Source organism: Pagrus pagrus (assembly GCF_965226575.1).
Source record: "Pagrus pagrus genome assembly, chromosome: 10".
NCBI classification, from domain to species: domain Eukaryota; kingdom Metazoa; phylum Chordata; class Actinopteri; order Spariformes; family Sparidae; genus Pagrus; species Pagrus pagrus.
In genome coordinates, this window is record NC_140194.1 from 13,009,743 (window position 1) to 13,025,109 (window position 15,367).

At 40.1% G+C, this 15,367-nt stretch overlaps 1 protein-coding gene across 1 annotated transcript; it reads right to left on the minus strand.

Moving 5' to 3' along the window:
- Positions 1-110: 110 nt before the first annotated feature.
- On the minus strand, positions 111-14,821 carry myo5c (myosin VC). The gene is made up of 40 exons (XM_084365309.1): positions 14,709-14,821; positions 14,247-14,357; positions 13,988-14,159; positions 13,748-13,892; positions 13,518-13,674; positions 12,409-12,552; positions 12,255-12,336; positions 11,709-11,816; positions 11,512-11,618; positions 10,706-10,971; positions 10,542-10,623; positions 10,309-10,449; positions 10,087-10,209; positions 9,886-9,969; positions 9,341-9,472; positions 9,101-9,198; positions 8,597-8,683; positions 8,398-8,509; positions 7,459-7,670; positions 7,198-7,363; positions 6,952-7,098; positions 6,712-6,876; positions 6,524-6,617; positions 6,391-6,454; positions 6,006-6,280; positions 5,851-5,914; positions 5,680-5,760; positions 5,397-5,577; positions 4,355-4,448; positions 4,183-4,246; positions 3,927-4,095; positions 3,765-3,849; positions 3,580-3,678; positions 3,311-3,465; positions 2,971-3,060; positions 2,738-2,888; positions 2,370-2,655; positions 1,578-1,752; positions 1,394-1,474; positions 111-977 (listed from the first exon to the last, which is right to left on the minus strand). Exons 1-40 carry the CDS (start codon positions 14,733-14,735, stop codon positions 825-827), a joined length of 5,229 nt encoding a protein of 1,742 aa, XP_084221435.1. The 5' UTR covers positions 14,736-14,821; the 3' UTR covers positions 111-824.
- Positions 14,822-15,367: the final 546 nt, after the last annotated feature.

Below are 15,367 nucleotides of genomic sequence, written 5' to 3' on the forward strand. Positions count from 1 at the left end.
CTCCTACTCTACAGCTAAATAATGCATTCAAATACATATTCAAATGCGACATTGCTGTCCGTAATGCACTAGTACAGCAAATCAATATGGCACTCTCGCATTAAAACAGATAAAATCATTTATTTCAGTGGAGTATCACATTAAATAGCTGTTACAAGAAACATATTCTTAAAGAAATATATGAAAACATTCGTATAATCCTGTGTTTTGAGTGATTGATTCTAAATACTGTCGAGTTTTTTAAATGTCATGTTCATTCCCACATTTTAACACTGAGGTTGTGTCCTTGTTTTTTGTTTTAGCAAGCAAGGGGAACACGGGTGGGTATTTAACTGGCTCGTGTGTCAGTATTTTTAGACTCACTATATTTAAAAGTGACCACTCGTATGCAAAACAGCAACAAAGAAATGATTAATTTCATCGCCACTAGACTTTCATTCCTAGCAGGGCAAAGAAGGCTTTGAAACGGTCTGTACACTCTGATGTTTGAAATGAAATGTAGGTCAGCTGTCTTCAGATGGACAGAAAAGCAGCAGATCGTCACACCGGAGAAGCTCCATTTCTCTGTGGATCAACAAATCCACTATTCGTTGCAATATTGGCAACAAAATGAAACAATAAAAATAAGAAAATCCAAGTAAAACATTTAAGACACTTTCCATTTGGAGGTGGTTTGTCAGGCAAGCATGACCTCTGGACAGCCTGGCACCAGCCTTGAATTTTATTTAAAGTGTTTACATATTTACATGTACAATAAGATACAGCCAAAGGCCGCTGCACTATGAATCAGTCATGATGTAGCGCGAGGTCAAAGGCTGGCTGTGTCAGATCCTCATTAGGAAACCCAGATGAAGGCTGCTCGGGACCTGCAGCAGCTCCAGAGCCTGTGGGGACGAGCAGAAAGGAAACGTGACCTGGAAACGATAGTCGGAGTCCAGCATCAGCTGCGAGGACCCGTCACGGTCTTGAAGTAATGACTGCAACGAGGAACAGATTGACATATAAGTGGCAGAAGTGTTTCATGACATTAACATTACAACCTCGATTTCAAAAAAGTCGGGATGCTGTGTGAAACATAAATAAATCAGGATGTGACATTTTGACATAATTATACTAAATTAAAAAACAGTACAAAGACAATATATTTAATGTTTTACCTGATGCCAGCAGCACGTTTCAAACAAGTTGGGAGAGGGGCAAAAAAAGACATGCTTGTATAAAGGATATTACATCATGGGTTGAGTACACTTGGTTAAGGCGTTGTCGGTAAACACAGTTCATTTGCAAATTACAATAATAATAATAATAAATAACATTCTGATTTTATTTACATTCACACAGCGTCCCAACTCTTTTGGAATCAAGGTTGTAGAAAATAAACTCAAAGTCTCACCTGAACCTTGCGGACAAATGACGACGACACCCTTTTCTCAAAATCGTCAATGGGTGTGTAGGAGTTCAAAATCTTGACAATCTACAAATTTGAATATGAATGTGAGTTTTCTTTCATGTTAGCGTGAATGAGTGATGTTTTTAAATATAGAAAATACTGCTAATGTGTGGCATGAATTAAATACCTGGACAGAGTTTAGCTCGGTGCATTTTTCACTGATCTCTTTGGCGTCGTCGTCAGTGGTTTTGTTGACCTGCAGCAGCCAGGCGGCCTGAGACAACGGCCTCAGAGTGTCTATAGCATTCGAGCTTTGCAGCTCCTTCTCCTTCAGCCATTCCTCCAGATAACTGATGTTGCACCTAAACAAACAGAGAAACTATAAGGCTGGGTAATATGTCGATAATATATCATAATCGTGAATGAGACTATGCTGTATATCATCTTAGATTTTGGATATCTTTACATCATGATATGACATAACTGTTGTCCTATCCTGGTTTTAAAAGGCTGCAATACAGAAAAGTGATGTCATTTTCTGAACTTACCAGACTGTTCTTCTTGTTCTGATAGTTGCCTTTAATTACTTGGTTATTATAATCACATTACAGATGATTATTTGTAAAAGTACCGATAGGGCTGTCCCGATTTACCATATGTTGGGCTCCACCTTAACTGAGTCTATATTTAAAAAAAACAACAACAAAAAAACAAAAAAACAAAAAACAAGAATGTCTGTATCCTAAAATTGAATATCCAAAAGTCAAATATTCGGGTTCAGCCCTAAGTACCAACAGTCATTCCTATAATATTCTTGAAATATCAATATTGAGGTATTTGGTCAAAAATCACGATTTTTGATTTTGTCACGCATGTCCAAGCATTTATGAAGATTTCCATATATCAAGAAAATATATTGTGCGTTGCAATATAGCCTAAAGATAGCGCAATATTATTTTAAGTCACTACGACTACCGACCTGATTTGCATCCCTTTCCTGCAGGAACACATATCTTTGCGGAGCATAATGTTGTTGAAGGTGGTCGCACCAACCAGGAAGAAGAGCTGCTTCACAGCCTGTTTGATGAGGCCCTGCTCCATGCCATGCTGGCTCATGGTGGAGTGGAAGACGCCGAGCTGCTGAATGATGGAGGAGATGGTGTACGTCTCTGAGTCTTCGTAGACGCTGTTGGAGCGCTTCCTGAAGCCCGTCGGCTTCATGCTTGAGATCCCCTGTAAACTCTCGTGCTCCAACATACCGGGTACTGTAGGAGAAGGAAGTGAAGCAGCACATTTTAGGTTGAACACTATCAAAACCTGCATGTGATTAGGATGAACTTAAAATACCAATGGCGGGAGTGAGGCTCTTTTCCATGACGGAGATGAACTGATGGTAGATGTGGATGGCCAGGTCGCTGAGAATCTGTCTGTGTTCAGACAAATCGAAATTCTGCAGGCAGTTCTTCTTCTGGCGGGGAGTGCTTTGTTTCATGAACTCCTTTTGTAAACAGAAGATAAAAGAAAGTCAAATAAATATGCCTGCTCCTGTATATGACATGACAAACACAGTAAATACAGACCTCCTCCCCGCTGTACTGCTTCAGACAGTTGAGCAGCTGATAGACGTTTGAGAGCCAGAACGACAGCAACTCAAAGTCTTTGTGGTAACTCTGAAATGAAAGATTGTCTTCATTTATTTCTTATTCTTTAGAGATCTGATATTTTAGTTTATTTACGCAGCTTGATGTTCTTCTTATTCTTTTCAGATCATTAACATCACAACGTGAAATAAATAAACTATAATTCTGCCAACACACTAGTGACCTAATCTTCTGAATAACTGCCTTTAGATTACATCTGTTATTGATTTAGCAAATCTACAGCCGAGATAAAGACTAGTAGAGTGAGAATTAACCTCACCATGATGACTTTTTTGACAGCGCTGATAACTGCATTCATTAGAGACTTGAGTTTGCCTTCATCGTTCAGGTAGTCGGCATGACGGACGCACATGAAGATGATGTAAGCTGGCAGAACTGGAATCATACCAACCACCACGCCTCTGGGCTTCAAGTCTGTGGGAAGAATGCAGAAAGTTTCATCTAGTTAATATTTATTCCTGCTCAAAGGAAGATGCTTCACAAGACAAACTCACAAAATTGACAGGCTTAATGAAAAAGGAAGAATACCCAGAATGATGTTTTGAATGAGCCTCGGTTCATCCGCTCTCTTGCACTCCAGCATACCGAGGTAATCTTTGGGAATTGTGGGTGCAGACGTTTGCTTCGCTGTGTGAGAAACATTAAAGTGATGAACACTTCTCGGTGTTTGTCTTAGATTTATTTCACTTTGAATGCACACATATAAGCTTTACCCTTCTGTGACACTTCAAGGCTCTTTATCTGATTCAGGAGCTTCTTTATTAATCTGTCTTTCTGGTCCAGCAGCTCTTCAATGTCCTGCAAGAAAAGTAGAATTAGTTACCGTCTTTCATACAGAGAACGCCTGCATCCACACACTGTTGATCCACACACACCATATTCTCAGCAGTTAATCGTGAAATCTCCTGTCTCAGTTTAATCTTGGCCTCCCTGTCCATCAGCTGCTGTCTCTTCAAGTGATCGTTCTCCTCTTCCAGCTCCTCTATTTGGCCCTGAAGCTCCCCCTTCAGCTCCTCCAGCTCCTCAGCTTTCTCCTCAAAGTGTCTAAGAAGTGACAAAAATCAGGGCGTCTCAGAAATGACCAACACTTCTTTAATCAAGAAACAGACTCCGATATCAGTATAATTTCACCTGCGCTGTGAGCTCTCTTCTTCAATCTTCCTTTGAAGAACATCAGTGATCTCTTCAGTTTTTTCTTTCGGGTGACATGAACAAAAAATGAATAAAATATAACATAAAAAATGCTAATCTGCAAAACAGCTTCATGGCGAAATAGTTTAATAAAAGAAATATGAAGATCAACCTGCTAGTTCTCTGCTCTTCTCTTCGACATTTGCCTCCAATTCTTGTTTTTGTCTCTGCAGCTCTGAAACCTGCAGTTTGAGCTCCGGTATGACCTGTGGATCACATTAAACCAGAGAAATCACAAACCATGGAAACTTCTGCACCTCATCTATCTTAAGAAGTGAAGTAAGAAATCAAGAATGCACAAGCCAATTTCTGCAATAAACATTGGCATTGTACGTCTCTGCAAACCACTGATATGTTGAAACTTTATGTTTCTTCATGTTTCTTTATCTTCAGTTTCAATTTGTATGTTGTAACAACTCTTGCGCTTAAGGTCTGGTTAGGGTTAAGCACAAAAAACAATTGATTAGTATTAGGAAAAGGTCATGTTTTGGCTTAAAATATCTGGTTTTGTCACCACAAACATGGCAGGAAATATGAAGGAAAACAGCAGGTAAATGACCCGATGTCTTGTTAAAAATATCTTAGTTGCTGCAAAGATGACTGGAAAATGTCCCAACGACTTGTTCAAAATAAAAAGTTTTGCTGACACAAAGACAAGAAAGAAAAACATCTCATTAAAAATACCCAGTTTTGTAGCCAGAAAGATGGCTGGAAAATGTCCTAGAAAACAGCTGGTAAATGTCCTGTTGTCTCGTTAAAACATCCGGTTTTGTTGCCACAAAGACGGCTGGAAAATGTTCAAATGACATCACATTAAAACTATTTGGTTTTGACTCCATAAGGACCGCTACAACATGTCCATGGAAACAGCTGGAAAATGTTCTGACCTCTTGTTAAAATGATCTGGTTAGTTGCCACAAAGACAACTTAAAAATGTCCCGAAGTCTTGCTAAATATACTTGGTTTTGTTGCCACAGAGACGGCTGAAAAATGTCCTTGAAAATGTACCGACGTCACGCTAAAAAAACAGATTTTGTTATCTCAGTTATCTCATAGACATCTAATCTGCATGTAAAAAAAAAAATCTGTGGGTTGCAGAAACATATAATGCCAACATTTAGTCAAATGACTGGGCTGAGAATGCTGAAACATACTGAGTTCTCACTGCTGAGCCTGGACACCTCTTGGCGAATATCCTCATTGATGTTACTTTTCTCCTGGAACAGCTTTTGCAGCTCGCTGTTCTCATTTTGAAGGTGGTCCACTTTCAATTTCAAGCCCTCCACCTGGGTCTCATAGCCTTCCTTCTGCTCCCTCTGGTGGTTTTCCAGAATTCTGCCAACAAAGGTGAAAACATTTCAAACTAAGATGTGTCACTCAGCTGAAAAACACTGACATTAAGCTAAAGGATTGCTATCGTTGGCAGTAAAAACAGACCTGGTAGCTTTCTGCAGGCCATCAAAGGCTTCCAGCAAATCTTCCATTTCATAAATCTTCTCAGAGTTGTCTGGGGTTAAGCTTCAGAGAAACAACAAGTGAGATTTAATGCCGAAATGAGAAAGAGAACAACTACAGGAGAGAAGGAAAAAGTTAAAAAATGTGGATTACCCCAAGAGAACGTCCTCTTCAACAACATCACCAAGAAGCTGTCTTGCAATATCGTTCATTTTAACTGAGGAAAACATCGAAGGATGATTATCAAAAGTCTTTATTTACAGGACAAATCATTTTCCTGAATGAAGGTATTTAAGAAGAAGTCGTACCTCTGGCTTGTTCCGACTGTTGTTTCACCTTTCGGTCCATGCTGTTCCTCTGATTTTGAAGGTTGTTGAGGTCTCTGCGCAGCTCGGGGATGACCTTGACATGTTTGGTAAGCTGGATGACCTGTTCCTGCAGGTCAGAGTTCGTCTGCGCCTCCTCGTCTACCTTCCTCTGCAGAACAACTCTCTCTTCTTTCAGTCTCTTTATCTCCTCTTTCAGAGCTTCCACCTCCTTCTCGTGGTCCTGTCTCTGGATCTCAATGTTGTTCTCTGCGATTCTGCCAAGAATCAACTCATCAGCTAACTGAATAAACTGAACAAGCTGAGGGTGAAAGAAGTATTTGCTCGGTGCTGTAGACGAGGCAGAATGCACATTTTCAATACTTACTTCCTAAGTCTTGCCTCATAGTCTTTCTCTTCCACAAGATTCCTCTTTATATGGTCAAAGCTCTCTGTAAGAGAAAACTGGTTATACATTTTACAAAAAGAGGAGCACACATAAGATTACTGATTCCTGTTACCTTTTGCCTCTTTGGTGGACGCTTCAAACTGTTTCTCTAAATTCTGTTTTTCAAGGTTTAGTGCATCTGTTTCCTTTTTAAACTGCGCAATTGTCTGGAAAGAAAATAAAAATGTTTTTTTAAAGGGCAAAACACAAACAACTCTGCTAAATTCAAGCATCAACTTCAGCATCATCCTCAAGACTTACCACACTAGCATCCTGCTTTGCTTTCTTCTCTCTCGCCTCCAAAGACTCTTTCTGGTTGTTCACTTTCTCCAGCTGTGCCTCCAAAACTTGAAGCCTGTCCACAGATTGAGAGTGGGAGGTGGCCACGCTTGTCAGTCTTTCCATCAATCCACGGTTCTCTTTGTTCTGTGAGGACACAGGGACTCAGTTAAGTCGTCTATGTCAAAGCCGCAGTCGAAGTACCTTTGGAAGCATATTTACCTGCTCTTCAATCTTCTTCCTGAGCTGCTGCACCCTGTAGGAGAGCTGGACGTTAAGCACCAGCCGACGCATGGTTTGAAATCGTCGCCGTGCCAGCCACGCCCTGGCATACTTCTGTAGAACCAGGGCCTTTTGCTCTTTCATCATCTGAGGATTACCAAAAAGACAGTAAGCCATAAATCTTATGGTTACATTTAGAATATTCTTGTTTTTAAGAGATTCATTAATTAAACTTCGGTTACAGACCTTCTTGTACCGTTTACGGGCCATCCAACCTCGTGTGAAGGCCTGGATGGTGATGGAGGCCAGACGGACGACCTGATAGATCTGTCTCATGCGGTAACCTCTCCAGTGTCTCTGGATCACCACTGACGCCCAGCCCTGCTTCAGTTTTGCAGCACTCACTGTTTTACTGCAAGTTAGCAGACAAAAACAAATACCTGTCAGAACCATAAAGGACACAACGGAGGATGCAGGACAACAACACCGTAAGTGAACGCCTCTAACCGGATTGTCCTCTTTCCACGGATGTATTCTTGGAGGATGATGGCTGCCTGTCTCATGCGCAGGTACTTCCTCCTCTGGTTCCACCCGCGGACGTGTTTCTGGATGGTCACGCAGGCTCCTCTCAGCCGGTCCAGGCGCAGCTTCTCGAGATACGCTACCTGCCCGGCTCGAAAGAAGATCTTGGTCCGACCAAACTTGTACTGGTTTGGGTCCTAGAGATCAAGTGATACAAACCGTTTATTTTACCATTGCTCCTTTACTGTAATCAGTGATGGAATGTAACCAAATACATTTACTTAACTACTGCACTTAAGTAAAATGTTTACTTAACTTGAGTACTTCCATTTTCTGCTACTTTATACTCCCACTCATCTACATTTTGGAGCCAAATGTTGCACTTTTACTCTACTACATTTATTAGATTACTTTAGTAACTAGTCACCTTGCAGATTTTATGCTGCCTCAAAGCCAAAGTAGCATATTTTTATTTAAATTTGTAAATAGATATTTATATTTTTAGTTTCACCTCTACTTTTGATACTTAAGCTCATTTAACACCAGATCCTTTAAGACTTTATCTCAAGTACTATTTATAGGGGTGACTTTAACAATTTATTTATATTTATATTTATTTATTTCACTAAAGTATGACTTTTGGGTACCTTTTATAACAATGATCATTAAGTAATGAACAAATGTGCACTTTTTGTAATAAACGCAATTGAGTGGCATTTTTTATAGAATTTCATGTCACATGTTGTCAATTTGATCATTATTTTGTTCTACTTTTTCTAAGTAGCATCAGTTAATCAAACTGGATTTCTCCTTTGCTTCTTTCAGTGTTTGGCAGCTTGCAAAGTTATGGTTTCAAAGTTCCCCATCAATGGATACAACACATGCAGTGCACAGTAATAATGCATCACACTGTTGGCGGCTAACCTGAATCAACCTCTGCAGCACGTCCTTGCAGGTCTGTTTTTTGTCGCTCTGATCGGCCTCCTGATGTGACATCAGGATACTGTATCTGCTGTAAAACTCGATGTACGTCCACCTGGAAATATCATTATTTGTCATTAAAACATGAGCATATGAAGATGAGAAGACTGAAGTTTGGTTCTTAATGAATAAAGAGAACCACCTGGACGGATAGCTCTGGGCACTGATACGAATCGTTTCAAGGACTCCACAGGCTCGTAGCTGCTGCACCACCCTCCCGGAGTCATATCTGAAAAACAAGCAAACATACAGGTGAACACAGAGGGGATCATGTTAAAAAGATATACCTTCAAAAAGTCAATAAAACAGAACAAAGATGTAGATGTTTCCTTGTTTATTGCTGTTTTGTAGCCTTTTTGATGGTTTTATTTATTCTTTGGTGCCGTGCGTCTGTCACAGTTTTGTTTGTGCTCCCATTATAGGTTACTGTTATTTATGGTTTCACATGTAGAGTCATTTTACATATTTTCTGATGTTTACATTTAGCCTTTAAAGTATTTTTACGTTTTTTCTATACTGTGTGATGTTAAATTCTTGTTGTTTTTCTACAGACCCCAGGAGGACGAGCAACCATGTCTGGGAAGCTAACAGGGTTGCAAATACAGAAAAGAGAATAATAAATAACAGTAGCTTCATGAGTACTTACTCAAATGGGAGCTTTTCCTCATTGGGCTTAATGCAGCGCACATAGTGAGGGGTGGTGGCATTCAGTGTTTCCATCAGTAAAGACAGGGAGCTGCAGAACTACATTCAATCACAAAGCACATGAGAAAGGATACGAATACAAGATGCAAACTCAGTTTTGTTCCTAACACATTGGTACATACAGAATATTATGGAAACTTCAGCTAGTGAGCTCAAATCTCCAGTGAGTAAACATTTCCACCTTATCTCCCACAGAGGTTCTCAGCTGTTTATTGGCTGGTTTCACAGCCGGCCTGGCGGGCCTCACTTTGACACCTTTGCTGTTGGCAGTGTTTCGCTCCTCCTCTTGGAAAAAGTGGGCCAGAAAAGGAAACTGATAACAAGCAGCGAGCAGGAGAAATGTGTTAAACGAGATAAAAAACAAGGCTGAATGGGCTGGATTTAATGATACAGACACTGATTTGTCAGGCCAAGAGGTCTAACATTTTATACAGGTGTAGTTCACAAAATATAGAAGGTTTATGAGGTGATTTTATAGCTTTGGCATAAATGATGTCTTATTTCTTGTTATTCAAATATGACTTAATATAGACAAGGACAAAAACAAAACAAAACATTTTTGAGCCATGTTTGAGCTGACGTAGTTTTTTTTTTTAACCACATGCCAAACAAACATATTTACAGAAACTACTTTTCATGAATGCAATTAGGCCTTACCATTCTTCTGTTATAATATGTTTCATTTGCCAAATTGGCAAAAATAAAAATAAAAAATAGGTATATTACCTTGCTGTCTCTCATTATGTCAACCAGTTCTTCATACAGAGCGTCTCTGTTCTTTTCAAGGAAACCTCTGCATTGATATTCCACCTGTTAATGGAAAACAGACTCACATATTTTAAAAAAGCATTATTAGTTAATGATAGTTGGAGTGTTTTTGTGCTACATTATGCAGGAAATGTGTTTCTAAGGGTCACCAGACTGCACCTTGTCTGCAAAGTGTTGAATCACAAATGCCTCATTTGATAACCTGGGCTTCTCAAACAGAGGGTTGGGCTCGAGGTAGTTGAAAAGCTTTTGCAGCCAGCTTTGGTCAGTGCCCTGAGGAAACTGAAGAGTAAAAACATGTGTGAATAGCAGGCACAGCAACTGTAAACAAAAAATATCATCAAGGGAAAATAAGATGTTAATACATGTCCATTCAGTTACCAAACATTCTTCATCAAGCAAGTCGAGGATCCCCATCTTTGCTTCAATCAGGTCAATGACCGGCTGATTGTCATAGAAATCTATCAGCGTCCACGGGATGTCCTCCTTCATGTACTCCTCCTGCTCCAGCTTGAACACATGCTGATTGAAGAAAGACGAGAGAACAACCCTCTGAGGTGATGAAGGACAGTACACAGTGATTTTAAATGATTTGTGATGGCGGTGATGCATACCAAGTTAAACTGCTGTTGAAGCTTTTCATTTGCATAGTTGATACAAAACTGTTCAAAGCTGTTGATGTCGAACGTTTCAAAGCTGAGGACGAAGGACATCAAGATCACAGTAAAAATGGCAGCTAAAGAGACCTGAATTATCAAAAGAGTCGTGTCTGCATTACCCATAAATGTCCAGAACACCTATGAAAGCGTGCTGCTTTGCTGGAACCTTCAGTGCTGTGTTTATCCTGTTAATAATGCAGTCAAACAGGTGGGCGTAGATCTGCTTGGCGAGGGCATCTCTGGCATTTACTGCCCGCTTCTTGGGCACCGGCTTCACCACCGTCTCTGCCACCAGGACGATCCTCCGATGACACAGCCAACGCACCAACTCCTCCGCCCTGACATCCAGCAACTCACAGAACACTGCCAGGTGTGGATCACTGGACTGGAAGATAGGCAAATCAAGTCTTGTATGAAGTCTGGTTAATGTTTTCAGATCTAACCTCGCAAACAGAGGCAATTTAAAGGGAAAGTCTGCCCCAAAATCACAAAAAAATTTTTTTCCTCTTATATGTAGTGCTTTTTATCCATCTAGTTTTTTTGGTGTGAGTTGCTCAGTTTTGGAGATATCGGCCTTCTCTCAAATATAATATGAGTAGATGGCACTCATCAGCTTGTGGTGCTCAAAGTGCAACTTAGCAGCGACGTCTCTTTTCCAGAAACCTTGACCCGGTTACTCAAGATAATCCACAGACCTCACTGTGAGCTGTTTCATGTAAGAACTACTTTCCCTGTACTCATGGACAAGAGGCTAGCTAACATTACAGCTCAGCCAAGGAAGACGTCAGTAGATGCAGAGAGAAGGCCAATATCTTAAAAACTCAACAACTCACACCAAAACAATCTAGATGGATAAATGGCACTACATGTCAGCGTAAAAATATGTATTTTTGATTTAGAGGTGAACTGTGAACTTGAAACTCACAGGAACTGATGATTTATCACCTCCAGAATCTTTGATTTCCACATTTCCCAAATGCAAAATGGCCGCCAAGACTTTGAACACATCTGACTGGAAGTCCTCCTTCAACCCTGAGAAAAGCAGAGAGAAGAAGGTAAAGTTAACAGAAATGTTTCAGACCTTAAAGCAAGCTACAGTCTGACAGCTGAAGTGGTTTTTACCCAGCAGTGAGAAGGTCCGTCGAGTCTCTTCCATGTCTTTCTTGTCATCTACACCTTCAATAGTGATCTCACCGCCCATGCAGGTGTACAGGAACTTATCTGCACTCACTACAGATGAGAGGAATATATATTTAATATAATCTAATTATCATTTTTTAAATAATAGTCTAATTTATCGGCAACAATCTATGACAATTTTAAAATGTTTTGCAGGACAGCAGACAGCAAACTTCACCAATAGCACACTATAGGACAAATCATTCACAGCAACTACAGTCAACAACAGCAGGGAGATAAAGATAGAGAGAAATTCCCCAGACTCCCTTTTAAAATCCCTCTATTTTATGAGTTGTTGAGTTAGGCCAAACCTAATCAACTTTGAGAAACACTATCTATGACAAAATCTTAATTATTTGGGCCTTCTTGTAAATTCGGCAAATGTTACACATTAAGTTTATTAGCTGATGGGTTTTATAATGCCCCGTTATAGTGGGTGCTGCAGCCCCGCAGCACCCCTACTCCCCGTGACCAAGGACAAACACTCACACAGTCTTAGATGCTTGAACTCAGGCAGGTGAGCACAGGAACACAGCTGGTAGAATATGTGATAGTTTCGCTCGTTGTCTGCCTGAATAAGACAAGAGTGTCATTACTATGGATCAGATACAAACATCTTAGACATCTTCATCACTCATACTACCTGAAAAACGACTCTGGATTTCTCTAAGAGATACGTCCTCATGTTCGCTCCGATGATCCGGTACTTCTTGTCAAAGCTGATCTCTGTGTATTTCCCAAAGCGGCTGCTGTTGTCATTCCTGGTGGTCTTTGCATTTCCTATTGCCTGAGAGAAAATCACCTTAGGTCATCAGGTCTCTTTTGAAATCATCAGAATGATATAAGATGTCTTAATGAATGAAATGGGCGCATCAAATGACAACCAATTAGTTTAAATTTTGTCACCGTTCTGACAAATCAACCACAGATCATACTGGAGCTCAAACAACCATCACAGATTTATATCAGAGATTGTAATGCAGAAAAATATGCTTGAGGTAATCGATAATTATTACATATTCGGTGAAGTTTTCCTGTTTCGGTGCACTGATATAATTTTAGACAATGTTTATTGTTAAACTGTCAAATATCCTTCCTCTCTTACGTACTGTATCTTTGTCAAAGGCTTGAGGGATCAGTGCAAACATAAACAGAAATAAAACTAAATAAAAATAGATATATTATATATTGTTTATTTTGTATTATGAAGCTGATCTGAGATTATATGTGAAATTGTTGTGATTTTACAGAAGACCTATCATGCATTAATTTTTTTCCTTTCCTTCAGTGTTTTATACAGGTTACTGTGCATGTAAAAGATCTTGAAAGTTAAAAAGGTCCACACCAACAGAAGCTCCTCTCTCCCACAGACAACACTGCTCCTGAAACGCCTCGTCAGTAGTCCTGCTTTTAATTCTGTGACTTTTTGACGTCACATTATGTCACCATGTCATACATTTGCATAATTTATGCCTAGGGGCTAGTTTAACACGTAAGAATTGATTTAGCTAAAGTGCTCTGTTGTTGTTAGCGGGGCTGGGTGAGGTGTGTGTGAGCTGACCAATCAGAGGAGACTGGGTATTCAGGAGGGGGGCCTTAAAGAGACAGGAGCTAAAACAGAGAGTATGTAAAAAACAGATGTGTTTTTTTGAGCACTAGAGCAGAAATCTGTCAATACATTTCAATAAATTTTGCCAGAGAATAGCGACAAGTTGCTTCATGTGTCGGACTCCTGGTCCAGGGAAATCGTACCTCTGTTATTGGATTGGATGCCAGGACTTTGTCTTCAACTCGAGTGTTACTTCCAGATTTGCTCACAACAGCAAAGTACCTCATAGCGTATCGAGCAGACACTGTTTTACCGGCTCCAGATTCACCACTGACGATGATGGACTGGTTCTTGTGGTTTCTAAGAGGAAAAAAAAACACTGTTAGCAAGACTGTATATTCTAATATATGTGGTTATTTGAGCTTTTATTTACCTGGCCATCTGTTTGTAGGCCTCCTCTGCCACTGCAAATATATGAGGGTCCATGTCTCCCATGTTCTGGCCTGAGTAGGCATGAATGATTGCATCTCCATAGACATGAAGCTGTTTGTATGGATTTACAGCCACCAGTATAATACCTGAAAATGAGGAAACAGAGCAGGTTGAGCCAAGAGCACAAACTGTCGACAACCTCGCTGCTTACATATGGTCTGACGGTTTGTTTCAACTGTACCACAGTAAGTGTAGATGATTCTGGACTCCACAAATCGCACTTTGAGATTATGCAGGACTGCAGGTTCATGCAGGTAGCTGAGAGCGGTGAGGTCATTCTCCCCCACCAAGATGTCCGGGTTGCGAAGAGGAGGGAGTTGTGGCTTTAATGGGTCAACAGGGTAGTAGTGCTCCTGTGACAGTGACACAGTTATGTAAAAGAAAGTCAGCCGCTACTGCTCACCATCATAAAAAGGTTTTATTAGTCATATTTTACTTACAGTGCCATCTTCAAGGAGCAGTTCAAGAACATTGTCCCCAGAGTGAAAGTCTTTCATGATCTCGGCTGATTTCCAGACATGTTCTGCATCTGGTATCCACACTCTGTTGTACTGAAGGAGAAGATTATAGTGGTGACATGTAGACAATCTAGAGTTATTTAAGTATGTAACACTGTAAATGTAACACTATAGTCCCTGTGTGAACATTTACACAATAAACTGGAAGGATCTATATTTATTTACCATTAAACCCAAAAGTAATTATAGTTCATATCTGTTATTAACAGCTCATAAAGGTTTACATTTTAAAAGTTGAGCCAGTATTTCCACTTTAAATTCCTTTGGCTACAGCTTTCTCTACATCACTTTAACTTCCATGGGCCCTGACAAAGTTTCCATATGTCTCTGTAAAACAACATGAAAGTACCATTTTCTGTATTGTAATAAAACATTTGGTCTTACCTCGGTGTACAGCTCCAACAAAGCCATGTTTCTGCATTATTGTTTTAACTTCTCCTCACTCTGAATGTTTGTTTATCACCTGTTGTATCACTGTACTTTACAGGTTACCAACGAATTTCCTCCCTGCGCCTCACAACTATGCCTCAGTCACCAGAGTCAAGCTGGACAAACATTACGACGCTTTTCCGGTCGGAATTTTCAAAATAATACTCACTGAATTCTGAAAACTTTAACAAAGGCACTTAAACCAATATTTCATTGCATACATAGTCTTTCAAATAGTGACCCAAGTGTCTTTCACGGGCTTCAATTTATATCACAAGTATTACTCAATTATACCCTGTAGTATTAGACTGACTTGTGCCTTTCTAAGTTGACTCTGAAGATCTCCTTCTTGCCTATTTAGATACAATTTATTGTCATTAGTCAACACTGATCCATACAGATGGATTTATAAATAATTAAGTAAACATTAACTTTCAATTTTTAAGTCTATACCCTGTGATGTGGACACATACGTAAACGTGGCTGGTAAGAGAACGCAAACTCGGTGCTTTTATTCTGAAACCCCCACCTCTCATGTTCCAGGTGTGTCTCGTGTCTTCCTGGCTGACTTGTCGCTCACCTGCTGCGGACTTCAGCTGTGTGGCTCCGCCCTC

Excerpts from the sequence above, each read along its gene's own strand:
- myo5c (XM_084365309.1), bottom strand. The coding sequence starts at position 14,735 with ATGGCTTTGTTGGAGCTGTACACCGAG. Across the intron at positions 10,624-10,705 it reads GGTGTTCTGGACATTTATGG|CTTTGAAACGTTCGACATCA; the intron begins GTAATGCAGACA and ends CTTCGTCCTCAG. Across the intron at positions 1,753-2,369 it reads AGGAAAGGGATGCAAATCAG|GTGCAACATCAGTTATCTGG; the intron begins GTCGGTAGTCGT and ends CTGTTTGTTTAG.